The sequence below is a fragment of the Heptranchias perlo genome, chromosome 10, assembly GCF_035084215.1.
Source record: "Heptranchias perlo isolate sHepPer1 chromosome 10, sHepPer1.hap1, whole genome shotgun sequence".
Taxonomy (NCBI): Eukaryota; Metazoa; Chordata; class Chondrichthyes; order Hexanchiformes; family Hexanchidae; genus Heptranchias; species Heptranchias perlo.
In genome coordinates this window covers 46,692,616-46,717,614 of record NC_090334.1, presented here as the reverse complement: position 1 = coordinate 46,717,614, position 24,999 = coordinate 46,692,616, and the positions used below count along the sequence as shown (strand labels likewise).

General features: G+C 44.1%; 1 protein-coding gene across 1 annotated transcript in view; it reads right to left on the bottom strand.

The window, feature by feature from the left end:
- The window catches only part of nid2a (nidogen 2a (osteonidogen)), a 102,817-nt gene that overhangs the window by 48,168 nt on the left and 29,650 nt on the right, over positions 1–24,999 (bottom strand). The window contains exons 12-17 of the mRNA XM_067991629.1: positions 21,813–22,058; positions 17,566–17,802; positions 16,148–16,393; positions 14,585–14,830; positions 13,126–13,371; positions 4,940–5,185 (exon numbers count right to left, since the gene is read on the bottom strand). Coding sequence (XP_067847730.1) covers positions 4,940–5,185; positions 13,126–13,371; positions 14,585–14,830; positions 16,148–16,393; positions 17,566–17,802; positions 21,813–22,058 — 1,467 coding nt within the window. The remainder of the gene's footprint in view (positions 1–4,939; positions 5,186–13,125; positions 13,372–14,584; positions 14,831–16,147; positions 16,394–17,565; positions 17,803–21,812; positions 22,059–24,999) is intronic.

Below are 24,999 nucleotides of genomic sequence, written 5' to 3'. Positions count from 1 at the left end.
GGAGTAATCCTGAGATTACTACCTTAGAGATCCTGCTTTTTAATTTATTTCCTAACTCCCTATATTCCGCTTACAGGACCTCATCCCTTTTTTTACCGATGTCGTTGGTACTAAAATGGACCACGATCTCTGGCTGTTCACCTTCCCCCCTTCAGAATGTCCTGCAGCCGCTCCGTGACATCCTTGACTCTAGCACCAGGGAAGCAACATACCATCCTGGAGTCACGTCTGCGGCCGCAGAAATGCCTATCTATTTCACTTAGAATGGAATCCCCTATCAATATTGCTCTCCCATTCTTTTTCCTCCCCTCCTGTGCAGCTGAGTCACTCGTGGTGCCACGGTCTTGGCTCTTGCTGCATTCCCCTGATAATCCATCTCCCCCAACAATATTCAAAGCGGAATATCTGTTTGAGAGGGAGATGGCCCCAGGGGACTCCTGCTCTACCGGCCTAGTCCTTTTACTCTGTCTCAGACAAACTTTTGGCTGGGATCTCTTTGTGTAGACTGAAAATTCTTGGTTCACACTTAGAACTGTTCCATTTACGTATATTTACCAACTTTTCAGACCCCCACAAACTGATACCAACAGGATGGGGGATCGCGATGGCTGCATTCACCAGTACATCAGAGGATGAGCAACAGCACCATCCTCGCCAGGCACAGTGTGCACTTCCGCCACTTGCAGCTCCACAACACAGTGCTGCGTCACAGGCACCTGCACAAGAGCACAGAGGGCAACAACAGAGGAAGCAACATTGCAGGAGGCACTACCCTCGTCAGAGGGTCTACAGACCGAGGCTCAGCTTCCTGGACCTCTGAGGAGCAGCGCATACGAAGGCTCAGAGTGAGTCACCAGGTGGTTGCAGACATCTGCAGCCTCCTTCATGCCGAGCAGCTCCCGGCTGGGCCTGGCAGCATCTCATTACCCTTTGTAGTTAAAGTCACCGCTGCTCTTAACTGCTTCGCTTCTGGATCATTCCAGGGTGCCACTGGTGAGATCACTGGAGTCTCTCAGTCATCTGCACACATGTGCATAAGGCAGGTCACCGATGGCTTACTTCGCAGAGCCTCGCAACACGTCAACTTCCCGATGGACGACCTCAGCCAGACGGAGAGGGCAGTGGGATTCAACTCTCTGGCTGGCTCCCCACAGGTACAGGGTGCAATCGATTGCACGCATATAGCAATCCGAGCACCTCCGCACGAGCCAGGGCTGTTCATCAATAGATAGGGGTATCACTCCATCAACACTCAGCTCCTTTGTGACCACTGCAAAAGATTTCTTCATGTGTGCACCAGATTCCCTGGCAGCTGCCATGATTCGTTCATTCTGAGGGAATCCAACATCCGGGGCCTCTTCCAAGCACTGAACACCCTTAAGGGCTGGCTTCTGGGGTACAAGGGATACCCCCTGCACACGGGTTCGTCACACCTCTGACGAGCCCCATCACCAAGCAACAGCATCAATACAACGACAGCCACATTGCCACCAGGTGTACAAATGAACATGCGATAGGGTTGTTGAAGATGTGATTTTGGTGCCTCGATCGTTCTGGGGGAGCGCTTCAATACGCACCAGTGAGAGCGGGTCGCATTATAGTAGTGTGCTGTGTCCTGCACCACATGGCGCAACAGAGAGGGGTACCAGTTGAGGAGGTCCCATCCCCTCATCCACCATCCACATTGAGCAGGAGCAGGAGTACAAGGAACCCATGGGCAGAGCAGCAGCTCACCTGGCTGCTCGTAAGGCCAGGGAGTCGCTCATTTGTGAACGTTCTTGAAAGGTCAGGAAGTGTGAAGAGTCCAGTTCTCACACCATCTGGAAAGACCAGCACCAACACCAGCACCCTTCTCCCCCTCCCTGCACAAAACAGTCCTGCAACTACACATACACCCACTGTAAAGTGACCCACTGGGTGGCATCAAATGTCACGGTGAAGCATATGAAAGGGCATTATTACAAAGCCAGTCGAGAATGGGCAAGACATGGCAGTAGCGGTGAGAATGATGACATTTAATGTGATTTTAACATAAACCAAATATAAATGAAAAACATGATAGTGCGTCAGACACCCTTGTGCATACCCATCGTGATCACAAATCCTTCGCCTTTCTCTTCCTACCGCTTCTACATGGTGCATCCCCTGTGGCTGCAGCAGATGCAGTGGCAGGTTGCTCATGTCTATGGCCGGACTGTTTAGATGCTTTTGGCCTACACACTCTGGTTTTGGAGTCCGAGGGCCCCGCCAAAGACTGCACCACCTGCACCTGTGCATGGGCTGACACGGCCACCTGGAGAGGAGGCAGCATTGCGGGTACTGGCTAAGAGGGGGGCAACGGGTTAGACATGGGAGTACTTTGAGTGGCGTTCCCATTTCCATGTCCCCTTTCGCCATCACGCTTCCCTGGGCCAGGCCCACATCACTCCTACCACTCTGCTGGACAACAGTTTGGAGGACGTGTGATGCCTTGTAAGGCCACTTCTAAAGTATCTCTCAGCCTGTTTAAGGCGGCAGAATGTTGTTCATCCTGAGTCCGCACGGCCGTTGTCAGGGCCTGAATGGACTCATTTATGAACCGTGCTTGAAGCTCAACGGAGGCTAGCTTTCTCTCCATCGCAGACATTCCCGCACTTAACTGCGACACTACCTCAGATTCCCTCATGTTCCTCTGCCACCAATTCACTAATGCAGGAGTTGGACTCCTCCATCATGCGGGCTATTGTGGAGATTTGCGAGGTACTGGAACAGGTGGCACGCACAATGTGCTGCCAACCCTCGATCATTAACCTTTTAAAAAGATGGCCCCCGGGGTTCACCATCTGCGTCCAGCTGAGTAGAGCCTGGAGAGGAGTGTGCCCCCCGACGCGGATTGCCCCTGCCACCGGTGTCTGCTCGTGCTCACTTGTGTGTGGTGACTCACCAGGTGCCAACCCAACTAACTGACTACTAGGACCCATCGAGGTGTGAGTATCTGCGCTGGTGGATGGCTCGCTAAGATGTGACAGTGCGCCCTCAGAGGCTGGGAGCTCTGAGGAATCATCTTCTGCCATCACTGCGGTTGTTGAAGGGCCTGTAAGAGAACAGAAGGCAATATTAAGCATCATCACAGATGTGTCATGTTGCGATGAGCACACTGAGGTGTTCAACATGGCAAACATTGTTAACATCAATTCAGGTTGTGCGTGATGAATGTTAAAGTTGTGTCTCCAGATGTTTGTGGGGTGCCTGTGTCGGCGTCCCCGATTGACAGGCACTTGAGGGTGCGGCTGATCTCCAGGGCCTCCTCCTCTGCCTCTGTGAGGACCACTATTTGTTGTGGCCCCCCCTCCAGTCCTCGCCCTCGTGCATTTTGCGCTCTCTTCTCCTACATGGGGAGAAAGTACAGACATGTGAGCGAGTGATGGTGAAGTGGTCAGCCGATGAATGCATTGTTTTGGGTGAGACGGACCGTGAAAGAGGTGCATCAGAGGGTGAGCATTCGACAGAGACATCACATTGGATCGGGATTGCGGTGAGTGATAGTGGTGGGGTCACAAATGGGGAGGTGAGGATGTGCTCAGGAAGTGCAAGTAAGTTGAAGAGGAGCCTTAAATGGGTGTGAGGAGTGATGTGATGGAGTAGTCTTGGCTGTGCAGAACGAGTTGGGGTGGCTGGGGTGGGGTGGTTTGATGTGCAACACAGAATGCAGGAGAATCAAGAAGTGTACTCACTTTTGCTGACCTACTTAGGCCATTGAAGCACTTCCTGCACTGGACCCAAGTGCGGCAGATGTTCCTGCTCCTGCTGGTGACCTCTGCCACCTCGATCCAGGCCTTCTTGGTGGCAGAGGCGGGGCACTTCCTCCTCTTGGCCAGGTAAAATAGTTTCCTCCTCCTCCTCCTCCTCACCCCAGCCAGTAGCAGCTGAAGTGAGGCACCGCTGAATCTTGGAGCAGCCTTGCTCCTGTGCTGCTCCATTGGGTCTTCTGGCTCTTTGCTCCAGCAAAATCCATTGGAGTAACGGCCCTTTAAACTCAGACGCTCCAGCTGACAGCCTGTCATGCGAGTGCGCAGTCCGCCCACTGCGCAGCTTTCGGCCGGCAAACCCGGAAACAAGATGAATGGCCACCAATTAAGTCACAATCGCGTGGGGAAAGGTAGGTTTTTATTATTCGCGTTTGCCACGTGCTCATTGACCTTCCCCCCACCACTACCATCCCACCGCCCTTTTAAAATCGAACCCTTTATGTCACAGGATTGTTGAATGACAAAAATATAACAAAATGTAGGAAATATAAAATTACAAAGAGGAGGAAATGCAGAGATATAAAAATTAAACAAAAAGGAAGTTAATACCTCAATGGTTACAACAGGCTGATGAAATTTTATTTTAAAAATATTTTTCTCTTTTTTGCTTTCTGCTGTTACTTTCCTGATTTTTTTTTTCCAGTTTTACTCCTTTATTCATACCTGTATTGTTCATTGCATCTATCGAGTGAAGATATAGTGCCATATTCCCTGGTCTGCAAAATCTGAATAAATGGTGAATTAATTTGGTGAGAAGAAGGAAGTCAGGGAAACAGCAGAGGAAAAGAGAGATCAGTAGAAACGAAGGATGCAAGGGGCATTCTCAGATGGTTGACAACAGAAGAGACTGGGGGGAGGGGTGTGACCAGGAAGGATAATCAGGCCTTTTGGATGCAAATAAATGTTGTTAGGCCTTTTGTACCAGTGATACTCACAGCTCAATGTCAATCAACAGTGATAGGCACTTCATAACCACAGGAGATAACAGATGTCTAAATCATCTGTTTCCATGATATTCACCTTTTATTAAGGCACCTCGGTGCTTTATCAATTTCCATTTTAGACTCACTTTAAAAAGAATTAAAGTCCCTTAGAACGCCTCATTTTTGCTACAACACTGGCCATTTTGCATAATTAAAATACTGACTGACCTGGCAGCCCACAGCGTGGTTGATCAGTTCCAGGTGGTGTCCTAGTCCCAGGAATTTCCTGTCCGCTTTCATCCACACACCAGCAGTAGCCCGTACTGCCATGGCATTGCAGAGGCCTGAAGTTCCCGGTTTCATCACACTGAGGGATGTGGATTCCAATAAGATGTTGCGATCCACGCAAGCTCAACTCTGTTTGCAGTCTCTCTTGGTGCTGTTCACAAGCAGTCCTTGGACGTTCATTGGGTGCTAATCAAACAAAGAGATGCTGGTCTTGAAACAATTATAAAATCAAAGCAGAAATTGCTCAAATTGGGTCATGTAACATCTCTTCTTGTACACCAAGTATTGTCACCATTCTGATTATAGGAAAGAAAACACACCTAAGCCAATATGCTTTAAATACAATAAATTTCATATGATAGTCTTAATTCATTACCTCAAAGTGTTTTCACTATTATCACCACCATGGATACACCTGTACCCTCCAGAATTTAGAACATTCAGCTAGTGTTATATAGTTCATTTCAGAAACAGCCGTAGGTTTTTGTATGTTTTATCTGATAAATGTTACTTTGAGAGTTTATTGTGAGGAAATGTTATTGCCACAATTTCTCACAGAATTTTCTTCCCGGAGTGAAATTGGAAAGAATTCTGTTTGGTAGAATGTGATTGGTATAGGATTTTTTTTGCTGTAATGTGATTGGGGAGTAAATTGAAATTGGAGACAAAGATTTTATGTCAAAAATAGAAAATATCCAATTATGAAGGAGTAAAACACAGAGACTGGGACACTTAAACAAAAAGGAACAAAGAAGTAACAATAACATCGATTTCTCTTTTTTGCTTATTTTGTCTCACTTTCTGATGTTCACTTTTCAATTTTCTTCCTTTGTGCTCACCTGTTTGTTCATTGAACTATTTCTGAATCTTAGAGGGAAGACATATCAACACTTTTGAGGTTGAAAATCTGAATCAATGGTGAATTAATTTGATAGGATTGTACTACAGACCCCCAAATAGTCAATGGGAAATTGAGGAGCAAATATGTAAGGAGATTACAGACAGCTGCAAGAAAAATAGGGTGGTAATAGTAGGGGACTTTAACTTTCCCAACATTGACTGGAACAGCCATAGCATTAGGGGCTTGGATGGGGAGAAATTTGTTGAGTGTATTCAGGAGGAATTTCTCATTCAGTATGTGGATGGCCCGACTAGAGAGGGGGCAAAACTTGACCTCCTCTTGGGAAATAAGGAAGGGCAGGTGACAGAAGTGTTAGTGAGGGATCACTTTGGGACCAGTGATCATAATTCCATTAGTTTTAAGATAGCTATGGAGAATGATAGGTCTGGCCCAAAAGTTAAAATTCTAAATTGGGGAAAGGCCAATTTTGATGGTATTAGACAGGAACTTTCAGAAGTTGATTGGGAGAGTCTGTTGGCAGGCAAACGGACGTCTGGTAAGTGGGAGGCTTTCAAAAGTGTGTTAACCAGGGTTCAGGGTAAGCACATTCCTTATAAAGTGAAGGGCAAGGCTGGTAGAAGTAGGGAACCTTGGATGACTCGGGAGATTGAGGCCCTGGTCACAAAGAAGAAGGAGGCATATGACATGCATAGACAGCTGGGATCAAGTGGATCCCTTGAAGAGTATAGAAAGTGCCATGGTAGATTTAAGAGAGAAATCAGGAGGGCAAAAAGGGGACATGAGATTGCTTTGGCAGATAAGGCAAAGGAGAATCCAAAGAGCTTCTACAAATACATAAAGGGCAAAAGAGTAACTAGGGAGAGAGTAGGGCCTCTTAAGGATCAACAAGGTCAGCTATGTGCGGAACCACAAGAGATGGGTGAGATCCTAAATGAATATTTCGCATCGGTATTTACGGTTGAGAAAGGCATGGATGTTAGGGAACTTGGGGAAATAAATAGTGATGTCTTGAGGAGTGTACATATTACAGAGAGGGAGGTGCTGGAAGTCTTAACGCGCATCAAGGTAGATAAATCTCCGGGACCTGATGAAATGTATCCCAGGACGTTATGGGAGGTTAGGGAGGAAATTGCGGGTCCCCTAGCAGAGATATTTGAATCATCGACAGCTACAGGTGAGGTGCCTGAAGATTGGAGGGTAGCAAATGTTGTGCCTTTGTTTAAGAAGGGCGGCAGGGAAAAGCCTGGGAACTACAGACATCTGTAGTGGGCAAGTTGCTAGAGGGTATTCTGAGAGAGACAGGATCTACAGGCATTTGGAGAGGCAGGGACTGATTAGGAACAGTCAGCATGGTTTTGTGAGAGGAAAATCATGTCTCACGAATTTGATTGAGTTTTTTGAAGGGGTAACCAAGAAGATAGATGAGGGCTGTGCAGTAGACGTGGTCTACATGGACTTTAGCAAAGCCTTTGACAAGGTACCGCTTGGTAGGTTGTTACATAAGGTTAAATCTCACGGGATCCAAGGTGAGGTAGCCAATTGGATACAAAATTGGATTGACGACAGAAGACAGAGGGTGGTTGTAGAGGGTTGTTTTTTCAAACTGGAGGCCTGTGACCAGCGGTGTGCCTCAGGGATCGGTGCTGGGTCTGCTGTTATTTGTTATTTATATTAATGATTTGGATGAGAATTTAGGAGGCATGGTTAGTAAGTTTGCAGATGACACCAAGATTGGTGGCATTGTGGACAGTGAAGAAGGTTATCTAGGATTGCAACGGGATCTTGATAAATTGGGCCAGTGCCGATGAATGGCAGATGGAGTTTAATTTAGATAAATGTGAGGTGATGCATTTTGGAAGATCGAATCGGGCCAGGACCTACTCCGTTAATGGTAGGGCGTTGGGGAGAGTTATAGAACAAAGAGATCTAGGAGTACAGGTTCATAGCTCCTTGAAAGTGGAGTCACAGGTGGATAGGGTGGTGAAGAAGGCATTCAGCATGCTTGGTTTCATTGGTCAGAACACTGAATACAGGAGTTGGGATGTCTTGTTGAAGTTGTACAAGACATTAGTAAGGCCACACTTGGAATACTGTGTACAGTTCTGGTCACCCTATTATAGAAAGGATATTATTAAACTAGAAAGAGTGCAGAAAAGATTTACTCGGATGCTACCGGGACTTGATGGTTTGACTTATAGGGAGAGGTTGGATAGACTGAGACTTTTTTCCCTGGAGAGTAGGAGGTTTAGGGGTGATCTTATAGAAGTCTATAAAATAATGAGGGGCATAGATAAGGTAGATAGTCAAAATCTTTTCCCAAAGGTAGGGGAGTCTATAACGAGGGGGCATAGATTTAAGGTGAGAGGGGAGAGATACAAAAGGGTCCAGAGGGGCAATTTTTTCACTCAAAGGGTGGTGAGTGTCTGGAACGAGCTGCCAGAGGCAGTAGTAGAGGTGGGTACAATTTTGTCTTTTAAAAAGCATTTGGACAGTTACATGGGTAAGATGGGTATAGAGGGATATGGGCCAAGTGCAGGCAATTGGGACTAGCTTAGTGGTATAAACTGGGCGACATGGACATGTTGGGCCGAAGGGCCTGTTTCCATGTTGTAAACTTCTATGATTCTATGATTCTAAGGAAGCCAGAGAAACAGCAGTGGAAAAGAGAAATCAGTAGAAATGAAGAGTTGGCTGACAACAGAAGAGACTGATGGGAGGGGTGAGGGGAATGATTGAGAAGGATAATCAGGTCTTTTGAATGCAAATAAATATGGTCAGGCCTTTTGTCCCAATCATTCTTAAGCGTTGCGCGTTTTCTGAAAACAGTAGTCAGCGCTGTGCGTTCTCTGGACTTGGTAGTGTTAGCACTGTCTGATCTCTAAAATCAGTAGTGCCTTGTCTGAATTCTAGCCTGTCTGACAATGACTGGATCAAATTACACATTCCAGACAAAGGGTTGGGTGAGTAGTGTCCTCCCACTTCCTATCGGTGAGAATTGCCAAGTATCTTAGTTCCACCACAGTGGTGGTAATAGACACGACTGGATAATATGGACTTTTGGAAGCAAATAAGTGTGGTTAGGCCTTTTGTCCCAGTGATAATTACAGCTCAGTGTCAAATAGTGATCTGTACTTATGAAGTGCCTGAGATAAAAGATACCTCAATCCGCTGCTTCCATGATAACCAGCTTTTTGAATTGCATACAAGTGTTTCACCAAGTTCCAAGATAGACTCACTTTAAAAAAAATTGAACTCTCTTTGAACTCCTCATTTTTGTTACAAAACTGGTCATTTTGCTTAATTAAAATACTGACTGACCTGGCAGCCCACAGTGTGGTGAGACTAGGTCACTTGAAAATTTCAAGCCTGAGATTGATAGAATTTTATTAGCTGAGGGTATTAAGGGATACGGAACCAAGGCTGGTAGATGAAGTTAAGATACAGAGCAACCATGATCTAATTGAATGGGGGAACAGGCTCAAGAGGCTCAATGGCCTACTCCTATTCCTATGTTGCTGTGGCAGTCCAGGAGATCAATGTAGCCGCCAGCCAAACATTAGGAGTAGGGTACAAGAGCTGTTGTCACTTCTGTAGAGGCAACAATTACTGCTCGTGTGTTTGAATTTAGCAATTTCCCCCACTCCTTTCATTTGATTCCGGTGAGTGCACTGCCAGCAGACTGATCAGGGCCACAGAGGGGTCGAGTGAGGGAAATCATGGCAGAAATCAAGGTGGCCAGTTCTGGTGCAGAGTTTTGGCTGAGGTGCCCTGCCCCATCACTTACTAGACCACCACCGAGAAGTGGGTGGTTTTCATAAGGAAAGTCTAGGCCTTTACGTCAGAGGAAGTTGTGAATAGTCTGCAGCTCAGACCACACCTTGACTCCCTTGTGCAATACTAGTCACTGAGGCACAAGGGAGCTACCTATGTGCTGTGGCCAGTGCAGAGAAAAGCTACAAGGAGGATCATAAGGACATAAGAAAGAGGAGCAGGAGAAGGCCATACAGCCCCTCGAGCCTGCTCCGCCATTCAAGAAGATCATTGCCGATCTTCTTCCTCAACTCCACTTTCCTGCGCGATTCCCATATCCATTGATTGCCTTAGAATCCTAAAACCTATCGATCTCAGTCTTGAATATATCCAATGACTGAGCAATCGCAGGACTCTGGAGTAGACAATTCCAAATATTCACGACCCTCTGAGTGAAGAAATTCCTCCTCATCTCAGTGTTAAATGGCAAACCCCTTATTCTGAGATTATGTCCCCTAGTTCTAGACTCTTCAGCCAGGAGAAACAATCTCAGCATTTACTCTCTTAGCATCTTATATGTTTCAATGAGATCACCTCTCATTCTTCTAAACTCCACACAGTATAGGCCCATTCTGCTCAGTCTTTCCTCATAGGACTACCCTCTCATCCCAGGAATCAATCTAGTGAACCTTTGTTGCATCGCCTCTAAAGCAAGCATATCCTTCCTTAGATAAGGAGGCCAAAACTGTACGCAGTACTCCAGGTGTGGTCTTACCAAAGCCCTGTACAATTGCAGCAGGACTTCCTTACTCTTGTACTCCAACCCCCTTGCAATAAAGGCCAACATACCATTTGCCTTCCTAATTGCTTGCTGTACCCGCATGTTAACTTCCTGTGATTCATGTACAAGGACACCCAAATCCCTCTGAACACCAACATTTAATAGTTTTTCACCATTTAAAAAATATTCCATTTTTCTATTTTTCCTACCAAAGTGACTAACCCCACATTATACTCCATCTGCCACCTTCTTGCCCACTCACTTAACCTGTCTATATCCCTTTGCAGATTCTGTGTCCTCCTCACAGCTTACTTTCCCACTAGCTTTGTATTGTCAGCAAATTTGGATACATTACACTCGGTCCCTTCATCTAAGTCATTAATGTAGATTGAAAATAGCTGAGGCCCAAGCTCCAATCCCTGCGGCACCCCACTAGTTACAGCCTGCCAACCCGAAAATGACCTTTTTATTCCTTCTCTGCTTTCTTTCCATTAACCAATCCTCTATTCATGCTAATATATTACCCCCAATCCCATGAGCCCTAGTATAGCTAGGATCAGATTGCTAGTATTGGAGAAAACAACAGATTCAAATGTAGGACTGATATCAAGAAATCATTCGTCACACAAAGAGGGATCAAAACTTCCCTTAGCAGAGGGGTCAGTGACCAGGGGGCACAGATTTAAAGTAATTGGTAGAAGGATTAGAGTGGCGATGAGGAGAAATTTTTTTCACCCAGTGGGTGGTGGGGTCTGGAACTCACTGCCTGAGAGGGTGGTAGAGGCAGAAACCCTCAACTCATTTAAAAAGTACTTGGATGTACACTTGAGTGCGGTTACCTATAGGGCTACGGACCAAGTGCTGGAAAGTGGGATTAAGCTGGATAGCTCTTTTTCAGCCGGCACGGACACGATGGGCCGAATGGCCGCCTTCTGTGCCGTAACTTTCTATGATTCTATGAACAGTTGATTCAAGGCGAGCCAGATGGCCTTGCTTTTCCATAGTTATCTTGTGATCAATTTTTTTTAAATGAAGAAGGAGCAGTGAAGGAGAATAAGCAGCATTCATGGATACACATAACCCAACTGGAAGAGCAGCTGTAGGAGTGAAGAGGAGGCACTGTGCAGTTTGTAATTCCCAACAGCCATCGCCTATATTCCAAAAGAAACTGTGCGTTATCTGCGGCTGTGGAGTAGAAGACAATGCTGCTGTCTGTTGGCCCTATACCTGTCTGCCATCTTTCCTGCAACTCCATGTTTGAACTCTCCGATCAGGTTTCAGCCCTAATCAAAGTCAATAGTGACATCCTCTGTGACTGTGACTAAGGTGCACTATCACACCTCATCTTTATTTCAGTTGTTTTTAAAAGATGTTTAACCACACTGTCCTTCAACTCCTCTCCTCCATTGTCCAGCTGAGTGGGAATGCCCTTGCTTTGTTCCACTATTACCTATCCAGTTGTAGCCAGAGAATCTCCTGCAATGGCTTCTCTTCCCACCCCTGCACCGTTACCTCTGGAGTCCCCCATGGATCTATCCTATTTCTCATCTACATGTTGCCCATTGGCGACATCATCCGAAGACGTGACATCAGGTTCCACATGCATATTGACGATACCCAGCACTACCACCACCTCTCTTGACCCCTCCACTGCCACTGTTTGGACTGCTTATCTAACATCCAGAGGAACTGCAAATTCCTCCAATTAAACATTGGCCCCCGCCACAAACTCAGTTCCCTTGCTGCTGATTCCCCCCCACTCCCTGTCCACTGTCTCAGGCTGAAACGGGCTGTTTGCAACCGTGGCATTTTAATTGATCCCGAGCTGAGCTTCCAACCCCAAATCCTCTCCATCAAAAAGAACACCAACTTCCTCCACAACATCGCTCATCTCAGCCCATCTGCTGCTGAAAGCCTCATCCATACTTTTGTTACCTCAAATTTCCAATGCTCTCCTAGCCGGCCTCCCATCTTCCACCCTCAATATACTTGAGCTGATCCAAAACACTGCTGCACGTATTCTAACTCGCAGCAAGTCTCATTCACCCATCACCCTGTGCTCACTGACCTACATTGGCTCCCAGTCCACCAACACCTTGATTTTAAAATGCTCATCCTCATGTTGAAATCCCTCCACGGCCTCACCCCTTCCTCTCTGAACTCGGTAGTGTCAGTGCTGGGCCTTCTCTGAACTGGGTGGTGTTAAGCGCTGTGCATTTTCTGAAATCAGTAGTGTCAGTGCTGTGCGTTCTCTGGACTTGGTAGTGTTAGCATTGTCTGATCTTTAAAATCAGTAGTGTTAGCACCGTGCCTTATCTGAACTCTGTAGCCTGCCTGACAATGACTGGGACAAATTACACATTCCAGACAAAGGGTTGGGTGAGTCGTGTCCTCCCACTTCCTGTAGGTGAGAATAGTGAATTATCTTAGTTCCACCACAGTGGTGGTAATAGATGCGACCGGAAAATCAAGCCTTTTGGATGCAAATAAATGTGGTCAGGCCTTTTGTCCCAGTGATAATTACAGCTCAATGTCAAATAGTGATAGGCACTTCATAAATATAGGAGATAAAAGATACCTCAATCCGCTGCTTCCATGACAACCAGCTTTTTGAATTACATACCAGTGTTTCACCAAGTTCCAAGATAGACTCACTTCAAAAAATTTGAACTTTTTGAACTTCTCATTTTTGCTACAACACTGGTCATTTGCATAATTAATATACTGACTGACCTGACAGCCCACAATGTGGTTGACCAGTTCCAGGTGGTGTCCTAGTCCCAGGAATTTCCTGTCCAATTTCATCCACACACCAGCAGTGACCTGTACTGCCATGGCATTGCAGAGGCCTGAAGTTCCCTTCTTCGTCACACTGAGGGATATACATTCCAATAAGATGTTGCGATCCATGCGAGCTCAACTCTGTTTGCAGTCTCTCCTGGTGCTGTTCACAAGCAGTCTTTCGATGAACAATGGGTTCTAATTAAACACAAAGAAACTGCTTTTGGAACTATTACAAAATTAAACTACAAATCACTCAAATTGGGTCATGTAACATCTCCTCTTGTACACTGAGTGTTGTCACCATTCTTTTTATAGGAAACAAAACATACCAAAGCCAATAAGCATTAATGCACAATATAGTTCACGTGTGATAGTCTTAATATATCAGATTGTTTCCACTACTGTCAACACCAGGGATACAACTCTACCCACCACAATTAGTATTAGATTGTATCTGGAATGAAATATTTTTGATTTTTGTGTGTATTATTTGATAATGTAACTTTTTTTGAGAGTTTATTGTGAGGAACAGTAATGACAGCAGTATCTCAGAATTTTTATTCCAGGAATGTAACTAGACAGAATTTTGTTTGGTAGAATGTAGCAGTGTAGGATTTATTTTGCTGGAATGTGATTGGGGAGAAAATTGACCTTGGGAAGATTGATTTTGTGTCTCTGAATTGTTGAATGGCAAAAATATAACAAAATATAGGAAATATAAAATTACAAAGGAGAAAACGTAGATACTGCAACACTTAAAGAAAAAGGAACAAAAAAGTCAATATTCTCAATGGCTACAACGGGCAGATGACATTTTATTTTTAAAATATTGATTTCTCTTTTTTGCTTTCTTATGTTACTTTTCTGAAGTGTTTTTTTTCCAATTTTAACCCTTTATTCATACCTGTATTGTTCAATACATCTACTGCTGAATCTTAGAGTGAAGATATAGTGCCATATTCCCTAGTCTGCAAAATCTGAATAAATGGTGAATTAATTTGGTGAGAACAAGGAAGTCAGAAACAGCAGAGGAAAAGAGAGATCAGTAGAAATGAAGGAGGCAAGGGGCATTCTCAGATGGTTGACAACACAGTAGACTGATGGGAGGTGTGTGGGCAATGATCGGGAAGGATAATATGGCCTTTTGGATGCAAATAAATGTGGTCAAGCCTTTTGTCCCAGGAGTACTTACAGTTCAATGTCAATCAATCGTGATAGGCACTTCATAAATACAGCAGATAACAGATGCCTCAATCCGCTGCTTCCATGATAATCAGCTTTTATGAATTACACACGGATGTTTCACCAAGTTCCAAGATAGATTCACTTTAAAAAAATTAAAATCTCTTCGTACTCCTCATTTTTGCTACAACACTGGCCATTTTGCTTAATTAAAATACTGACTGACCTGGCTGCCCACAGTGTGGTTGACCAGTTCCAGGTGGTGTCCTAGTTCCAGGAATTTCCTGTCCGCTTTCATCCACACACCAGCAGTGACCTGTACTGCCATGGCATTGCAGAGGCCTGAAGTTCCCTTCTTCGTCACACTGAGGAATATACATTCCAATAAGAGGCCGAGATCCATGTGGGCTGAACTCTGTTTGCAGTCTCTCCCGGTGCTGTTCACAAGCAGTCCTTGGACGTTCATTGGGTGCTAATTAAACACAAAGAAACTGCTTTTGAAACTATTCCAAAATAAAAATACAAAATCACTCAAATTGGGTCACGTAATATCTCTTCTTGAACATGGAGTGTTGTCACCAGTCTGATTCCAGTAAAGAAAACATACCTAAACCGATATGCCTTAAATACAATATATTTGACATGATATTCTTAATTCATTACCTCAAATTGATTCCAGTTCTCTCACCAGCAGGGATACATCTGTAACCACCAGATTTTCAACTAATTATATAGATAATTCCAGACACAATCCTAGATCTTTGTATGTGTTATTTAATAAATGTTACTGTATGAAAGTTTATTGTGAGGAACTCTTATGACAGCAGTATCTCGCAGAATTTTTTAATCTGGGGTGTAGTTGGAAAGAATTTTGTTTGGTAAAACAGGTCTGTGTGGGAATTTTTTTGATGGAATATGATTGCGGAGAAAATTGACCTGGAGAGAAAAATTTTATGTCACAGGATTGTTGAATAACATAAATATAACAAGTGCAGCAAATAACCAATGAGAAAGGAGAAAAACACAGAGGGGGTAATTTTGAACTTTGCCACCTGGGTGGTAACCTGGTGGCAAAGATCAATGCAAAGAAAATTGGGCCACTTGTGTAATGGGCAGATGATCCACTCGGTCAGATTACTGCCCAGATGGCTAATTCCAAAATTACCTAACGAGAATGGAACAGTTAATGAGGAAGAAGAAAAGTAACAGATGCAATGGTTACGACAGGCCCTAAATTTGAATATAAAAAATACTGATTTCTCTTTTTTGCTCGAGTTGCCTGAAATTCCTCTTTTAATTTTAATCCTTTATTCTTACCTGTATTGTTCATTGGATCTATTTCTGAATCTTAGAGTAAAGATATAGTGCCGATTTTCTGAAGTTGAAAGCCTGAATTAATTCGGTAAGAAAGGAAGCCAGAGGAACAGCAGTGCAAAAGAGCGATCAGTAGAAATGAAGGATGCAAGGGATTGGTGACAACAGAAGAGACTGATGAGAGGGGGGAAATCATCGGGAAAGATAATATGGCCTTTTCGATGCAAATAAATGTGGTTAGGCCTTTTGTCCCAGTCATACTTACAGCTCAGTGTCAACAGTGATAGGCATTTCATAAACACAGGAGATAACAAATGCCTAAATCCACTGTTTCAATCATAATCAGCTTCAGTGAATTATACCCAGGTGTTTCACCAAGTTCCAAGCTAGCCTCACGTTAAAAAAAATTAAATTCCACTTGAGCTCCTGATTTTTGCTACACTGGTCATTTTGCTTAATTAATATACTGACTGACCTGGCAGCCCACAGCTTGGTTGACCAGTTCCAGGTGGTGTCCTAGTCCCAGGAATTTCCTGTCCCCTTTCATCCACACACCAGCAGTAGCCCGTACTGCCATGGCATTGCAGAGGCCTGAAGTTCCCTTCTTCATCACACCAAGGAATATACATTCCAACAAGATGTGGAGATCCATGCGGGCTCGACTCTGTTTGCAGTCTCTCTCTGTGCTGTTCACAAGCAGTCTTTGGTCGTTCAATGGGTTCTAATTAAAGAAAAAGAAACTGGTTTTGAAAGTATTACAAAATAAAAGTACAAATCACTCAAATTGAGTCATGTAACATCTCTTCTTGTATACTGAATGTTGTCACAAGTCTGTTTACAGGAAAGAAGACCCACATAAGCCATTATGTTTTAATGCTCAATATACTTCACATTTGATATTCTTAATTCATCACTTCAAATTGATCCAAATTCTGTCACCGCCAGGGATATGCCTGTACCCTCCAGAATTCATTATTTTCAATTTTTGTTATGTAGTTCGTTCGGGACACAACCCTGGATTTGTGCGTGTTATTTCATAAATGTTACTTTGAGTTTATTGTAAGGAACTGTTATGGCAGCAGTATCGTGCAGAATGTTTTTCCTGGTGTAATTGGAAAGAATTTGTTTTGTAGAACGTGACTGTAGGATTTTTTTTGCTGGAATGTGTTTGGGGTGAAAAGTTTAATGTCACAGGATTGTTGAATGAAAAAATCCAATTAGAAAGAAGAAAAACAGAGACTGGAACACAAACTAAAAGGAAGAAGAAAATTAACAAACATACTCAACGGTTAAAACAGGCAGAAGAAATGTTATTATAAAATACTGATCTCTCTTTTTTGCTATCTTTTTGTTTTCTGGTGTGCTTTTTTCAATTTTAATCCTTTATTCATTCCTGTTTGTTCATTATATCTATTTCTGAAACTTTAGTGCCATTTTGTTGAGGTTGAAAGACTAAATAAATGGTGAATTAATTTGGTGAGAACAAGAAACCTATATTAAAAAGCAGTAGAAAAGAGAGATCAGTAGAAATGAAGGATGCAAGAGGCATTCTGAGATGGCTGACAACAGAAAAGACTGATGTGAAGTGGGGGGGAGGGGCAGGAAGGGCGCAGGAAGGATAATCGGGATTTTTGGATGCAAATAAATGTGGTTAGGCCTTTTGTCCCAATCATACTTGCAGCTCAATGTCAATTAATAGTGATAAACAATTCATAACCACATGAGATAACTGATGCCTAAATCATGTTTCCATGATATTCACCTTTTATGAATTACACCTGGGAGTTTCACCATGTTCCAAGTTAGACTCACTTTAAAAAAATTAAAGTTTCTTTGACCTTCTCATTTTTGCTACAACACTGGTCATTTTGCTTAATTAAAATACTGACTGACCTGGCTGCCCACAGTGTGGTTGACCAGTTCCAGGTGGTGTCCTAGTCCCAGGAATTTCCTGTCCGCTTTCAGCCACACACCAGCAGTGACCTGTACTGCCATGGCATTGCAGAGGCCTGAAGTTCCCTTCTTCGTCACACTGAGGGACGTGGATTCCAAAGTGCAGCTGATCTCCACGTGAGCTGAATTCTGCTTGCACTCTGTCTCGCTGCTCCTCACAAGCAGTCTTTGGATGTTCTATTGAAGTTAACGAAATAAAAAAGGAAGACGACGATTTGCATATCATCACAGAGCAGAACAAAAAGCACGAAAGGTGATGTTCCGGCACCTGACACAGCATTCCAGTCAATTACAAAACACGTACTGGTCTATACAACACCTCCTTTCAGCAACAGGCATACACTGTTATGCTCCCCATACCATTCCCAGTGAACTGTTCACTTTTTGGAGGTATCTTTCTTATTTATTATTCTGTACATACTGTTGAATCCTAAGGTGGGTGGAACATTTAGACAGCATCTGATTCATAAGAACATAAGAAATAGGAGCAGGAGTAGGCCATACAGCCCCTCGAGCCTGCTCCACCATTCAATAAGATCATGGCTGATCTTCAACCTCAACTCCACTTTCCTGCCCTATCTCCACAGCCCTAGATTCCCTTAGTGTCCAAAAATCTATCGATCTCAGTCTTGAATATATTCAACAACTGAGCATCCACAGCCCTCTGGGGTAGAGAATGCCAAATATTCACAACCCTCTGAGTGAAGAAATGTTTCCTCATCTCAATCCTAAATGGCTTATCTTGAGGCTATGACACCTTGTTCTAGTCTCTCCAGCCAGAGGAAACAGTCTCTCAGCATCTACCCTGTCAAGCCCTATAAGAATTCCAATGAGATCATCTCTCATTCTTCTAAACTCCAGAGAATATAGGCCCATTCTACTCAATATCTCTTCATAGGACAACCCTCTCCTCCCAGGAATCAATCTAGTGAACCTTCGTTGCACCCCCTCTAAGGCAAGTATATCCTTCCTTAAGTAAGAAGACCAAAACTGTACACAGTACTCCAGGTGTGGTCTCACCAGAGCCCTATGTAATTGCAGCAAGACCTCCTTAATCTTATACTCCAACTCACTTGTGATAAAGGCTAACATACCATTTGCCTTCCAAACTGCTTGCTGTACCTGCATGTTAACGTTCTGTAATTCGTATACAAGGGCACCCAGATCCCTCTGATTACCAACATTTCTTAGTTTTTCATGATTTAAAAAATATTCTGTTTTTCTATTCTTCCTACCAAAGTGGATAATTTCACATTTCCCCACATTATACTCCATCTGCCACCTTCTTGCCCACTCACTTACCTGTCTATATCCCTTTGCATACTCTTCGTGTCCTCCTCACAGTTTACATTCCCACCTAGCTTTGTATCATCAGCAAACTTGGATACATTACACTTGGTCCCTTCATCTAGGTCATTGATATATATTGTAAATAGCTGAGGCCCAAGCACTGATCCTTGCAGCATCCCACTAGTTACAGCCTGCCAACCTAAAGAAATTCTTCCTTTGAACTATGGCTCCAAACTATATGGTCGTGGATGATAAATTCAAGCAGTAGGCTTTAGTAAATGTGTGAGGACTTCAAGTAGGAGCTTTACAAGTAGCATTAGCTCCAACAGAATGCTTCGGCAGAAGTCATGAAGTTTGTTGGATTCTTTTTTGAATGTAACATCATTTTGAAACCAAATGATTTGGCTTCTTCTTGGTTCAATATCCTTTTGGATAAGTGAACTTTGAGTCTGTTCAAGGAATCTGCTACTATATTTTCTGAGTTGTTACAAATGTCAAAAGGGGCCTGTTTGTAAGGCAAACTGGGCTCAAACCAAGCAAATCTCAGTGTTGTATGGTGCCATATCCAATCCAAGAAACTATGAATGTCTACAGAATCTTGTTTAATAAGGGTGTGTTACTTAGCAATAGCCAAAATTAGAAATGCTTTGGTAGATGGGATAGAGCAGGCAACACAATAGGTCCAAGCCAGGTCCCAATGTGAAAATACCCTATCACAATTCACTAGAAGAGAAAGTCCAAGATTTGCTCTGAAAGACACGATGATTCACATGGCTCCAAGGCTGGTGAATCTTTAACTAAATCTGCAGTGAACAATAGACCAATCCCACTATCCCTCCACTTGAAAAGGATAGAGCCATAAATACAATTCTGTTCATAAGGTGGACAAGTTTAACATCACAGGGCTGAAATTCCTCAGTGGTCCTGCTGGTCTCCGGTCATAACTCCAGTGAGAGACTAGCAGAACCCCCCCAGAAAACCCATATATCTAATTTCTGACACTCTCAGTCCTTTAATCCAGAATGCAATGATTCCCTTGAGGCTAATACAAAGTCTGAATAATAGCTTTAATATCTTTAAATCCTCAGATAAGGTATGACATCTTTTTCACCAATTTTTTGTGATATACATGGTAAGCTTTTGAGCTGGCTTCCTCACAAAACACAAACATCTACTTTTGTTAAATTGAAATTAGCTTTCCTGCATCAAGAAAGTCAGCTTGACCTGCTCGTCAATTATGATTTTTTTTTGCAAATTTTGCCACCCTGTACTCACTGGCTAAGTCCCCATCTAAAAGACCAGTGACCACAGGATAGAATTCATCCAAAATCTTGTGGGTCTTTTTGTTGATGATACCATCCTCTACACAAAATTGATGGGTGATCTAATTGAGGTGTTTAAAATGTGAAAAGGATTCGATAGGGTAGATACAGAGAAACTACTTCCTCTGGTAGGGGAATCAAGAACAAGGGGACATTAATTTTAAGATTAGAGATAGGCCAGTTAGGAGGGAAATCAGGAAGCACTTTTTCACACAAAGGTAGTAGATATCTGGAATTCTCTTCCCCAAAGGCTCTGGATGCTAGGACGATTGGAGCTTTCAAGACTGAGATCGATAGATTTTTGTTATTATTGAACGGCGGAGCAGGCTCGAGTGGCTGAACTGCTGTTCCTACGTACAGAGTAATCAATGAGATAAACAGTGAATGAATCATTGAAAGTATCTGTAGACTGAATTGCGCAGTGGGCTGACAAATGTTGTTATATTCAGCACTAAAGAAAGCAATTCTGCTGAGAGCGCCCGTTTTGTCTCGAGGGGTAACAAACTTTCTTCATTTACAAGCATTCAGTTTCTCCAATTAGTACTCATTAGTGACAACAAATTAAATTGATGTAGCAACTTTAACATAAACAATGTCCCCAAAGTACTTCACAGATAAGTGTATGGAAAACAGATGTCAAACCAGAAAAGGAGGGGTAACCAAAAACTTTGTTGAAGAGATGGGTTTTGAGGATGTTTTCAAAAGGAAAGGGTGAAGGTGGAGAGGTTTAGTGAGGAAATTCCAGAGAGTATCATCCAGGTGGCTGAAGGCTCTGCCACCAATGATGGGGCAATGTGAGGGGGAGACACACAAAAGAATGGGGACAGAGGAATGGCGTGTTCAAGTGGAGGGATATAGAACTGGAGAAGATTGCAGAGATAGGATGGGTCAAGGTAATGGAGGTGCTTTAAGACAAGAATGAGGATTTTAAATTTAAGACCTTCGGAGACAGAGAGCCAATGTAGGTCAGCGAGGACAGGGGCAAATGCAGTTCAGGATACATGCAGCAGAGTTTTGTACAAGTTTTCCCTCCAAATGATACAAGGAGAGAGGGAATCCCATCGACACTTATTGTTCCAAGTTGTAGGTGGCAAATAAAAAATACACCAAAACCTCAGACAAAAACTCTTCTTAGTCATTGAATTGGCAAAAAGAAAAATCAGTGGTAAAAGACCTGAAAATAACAATTCAACTGCACACAGTTCACTTGGTGCTTGTCCCTTATTTTTTTTTCAATTCAAAGGCAACAGCCCGGACACCAGATTTATACAGGCAAAATTATGAAGGAGCAAACTATCTCTTTGCAGGGGGAACTTGTTATGCCAATCCAAACACCTGCCGTAAATGAGCATCATGTATATTAAGAGTGGCGATCAGGCCTCAGTCATATCCCAATTAAAAATTGACCCTTGCAAGTAGAAAGTAAATAAGTAAACAAAAGGCAGGGTCAAGTGATACTGAAAGTGACGTGTCTAAAGAGACAGTGGATCTATGATTTTACCCCATTTAGAATTTCAGCTAATCAGTGGTTTAGTGAGATAACAACTGTGGATGAACTAAACTAGACCTACTGACCTGGGACCTGACACTGTGGTGGATTAGTTCCAGGGAGTGTTCTGGTTCCAGGAATTTCCCTTCCCCATTCATCCACACACCAGCACTGGCCCGTACTGCTGTGGCACTGCGTAGGCCTGAAGTTGCCTTGTTCATCACACTGGGGAGCATGGATTCCAAAGTGTGGACGATGTCCGCGGGGGCTGAACTCTCCTTGCACTCCATCTCGCTGCTCCTCACAAGCAGTCTTTGGACGTCCTGTTAGTTCTAAAGAAAGAAAATATTTCTGTCAACTATTCCACAACAAAATACAGCGCTTCAGACTGAAATAAGATCATAAAATGGCATTGCAACCCCGTCCCCGCCTCCCCAATACATACTTAATCAACCTGAAGTTAAATAGAAACATGGGAACAGGAGTAGGCCATTCAGCCCCTCGAGCCTGTTCCGCCATTCAATCAGATCACGGCTGACCTGTATCTCAACTCCATTTACCCACCTTTAATCCATATCCCTTGATACCCTTACCTAACAAAAGTCCAATCTCAATATTGAAAATTTCAATTGACCCAGTATCCACTGCCTTTTAGGGGAAGTGGAGTTCCAGATTTCCACTACCCTTTGTGCGAAAAGGTGCTTCCTAATTTCACTTAACATTATGCCCACTTGTTCTGAATTCCCCCACCAAAGGAAATAGTTTCTCAGTATTAACCCTACTGAATCTCTATCATTTTAAACACCTCATTTAGATCACCCCTCAACCTTCTAACTTCAAGGGAATACAAACCAAGTTCATGCAACCTATCCTCATAATTTAACCCTTTAAGCCCTGGTATCATTGTGGGGAATCTGCAATGTACCCCCTCCAAGGTCAATATATCCTTACTGAGGTGTGGTATCCAGATTACTTAGGTAACATTCCCATTTTTTTAATAAACCAACCATGTAGGATGGTCAACACTGCATGAGTATATTGGCTTCATTAATCACAGCGGGCTCAAATAAAATTTGCATGTCATTCAGTATGAGAAAGGCTGGTAGAGACAGAATGATAAGCTGTTACATCAATAAAGAAGTTAAGAATTAGGCTCCCCCAATGGCTTACAACAACAACTTGCATTTATATCACACCTTTAATGTAATAAAACATCCCAAGGCGCTTCACAGGATCGTTATCAAACAAAATTTGACACCGAGCCACATAAGGAGATATTAGGACAGGTGACCAAAAGCTTGGTCAAAGAGATAGGTTTTAAGGAACGTCTTAAAGGAGGAGAGGTAGAGAGGTAGAGGGGCGGTAAGATTTAGGGAGGGGATTCCAGAACTTAGGACCTAAGCAGCTGAAGGCACGGCCGCCAATGGTGGAGCAATTAAAATCGGGGATAGAAGAGGCAAGAATTGGTGGAACGCAGAGTTCTTGGAGAGTTGGAGGAGGTGACAGAGATAGGGAGGGGGCGAGGCCATTGAGGGATTTGAAAACAAGGATGAGAATTTTAAAATCGAGGCGTTCCTGGACTGGGAGCCATTGAAGGTCAGCAAGCATAGAGGTAACGGGAGAACGGGACTTGGTGCAAGTTAGGATAAAGGCAGCAGAGTTTTGGATGAGCTCAAGTTTATGGAGGGTGGCAGATGGGAGGCCGGCCAGGAGAGCATTGGAATAGTCCAGTCTAGAGGTAGCAAAGGCATGGATGAGGGTTTCAGCAGCAGATGAGCTGAGGCAGGGGCGGGCGATGTTACGGAGGTGGAAGTAGGTGGTCTTGGTGATGGAGCTGATGTGTGGTCGGAAGCTCATCTCAGGGTCACATAGGACCCCACAGTTGCGAGCGATCTGCTTCAGCTTCAAACAGTGGCCAGAGAGAGGGATCGAGTCAGTGGCTAGGGAACGGAGTTTTTGGCAGGGTCCGAATACAATGACTTTCGACTTCCCAATATTTAGTTGGAGGAAATTTTTGCTGATCCAGCACTGGATGTCGGACAAGCAGTGTGGCAAATCAGAGACAGTGGAGGGGTCAAGAGAGGTGGTGGTGAGGTAGAGCTGGGTGTCTTCAGCGTACATTTGGAACCGGACATTGTGTTTTCGGATGATGTTGCCAAGGGGCAGCATGTAGATGAGAATTAGGAGGGGGCCAAGGATAGATCCTTGGGGGACTCCAGAGGCAACGGTGTGGGAAGAGAAGCCATTGCAGGTGATTCTCTGGCTAGAACTGGATAGATAAGAATGGAACCAGGTGAGCGCAGCCCCACCCAGCCGGACGACAGAGGAGAGGAGTTGGAGAATGGTGTGGTCAACCGTGACAGGTCGAGAAGGATGAGGAGGGATAGTTTACCACAGTCATAGTCACATAGGATGTCATTTGTGACTTTGATAAGGGCCGTTTCAGTACTGTGGCAGGGACAGAAACCTGATTGAAGGGATTCAAACATGAAGTTGTGGGAAAGATGGGCACGGATTTGGGAGGTGACAACATGTTCAAGGACTTGAGGAAAGGGAGGCTGCAGATGGGACAGTAGTTTGCAAGGTCAGGGGGGTCAAAGGTGGGTTTTTTGAGGAGGGGGATGACAGCAGATTTGAAGGGAGGAGGACAGTACCTGAGGAAAGGGAACCGTTAACATCAGCTAACATGGGGTCCAGGAAGGGAAGTTGAGCGGTCAGCAGTTTGGTGGGACTAGGGTCGAGGGAGCAGGAGGTGGGTCTCAAGGTCAAAATGAGCTTGGAAAGAACATGAGGGGAGAAACTAGCGAAAGACACGAGTTGAGGGCTAGGGCAGGGGGGAACATTAGGGGAAATTTGGTTTGGTGGGCTGGGAGGTGGGGGGAGAAGGGAAGCAGCAGAGGCAGCTGAACGGATGATCAATCTTATTGACAAAGAAGTTCATGAGCTCCACACGCTTGTTGTTGGAGGCGAGGGTGGAGGGGGCAGGGGAGAGGAGTTTAAGAAGGCGGTTTGTAGTGAAGAGAAGCTGGGCGTTAGCTTTACATTCCAGGATGATCCTGGAATAGTGAGCAGTTTTGGCAAAGGAGAGCAGGACCCAATAGTACTTTATGTGATCCAGCCAGATCTGGTGATAAATGGTTAAACCAGCTGTCCACCATAAACGTTCAAATCTGCGTCCCTTAGACTTAAGGGAGTGGAGATGAGGACCATACCAGGGGGAATGACCAGGGTGAGAGAGAGTAATGGTTTTAATGGGGACAAGGGCATCAAAGG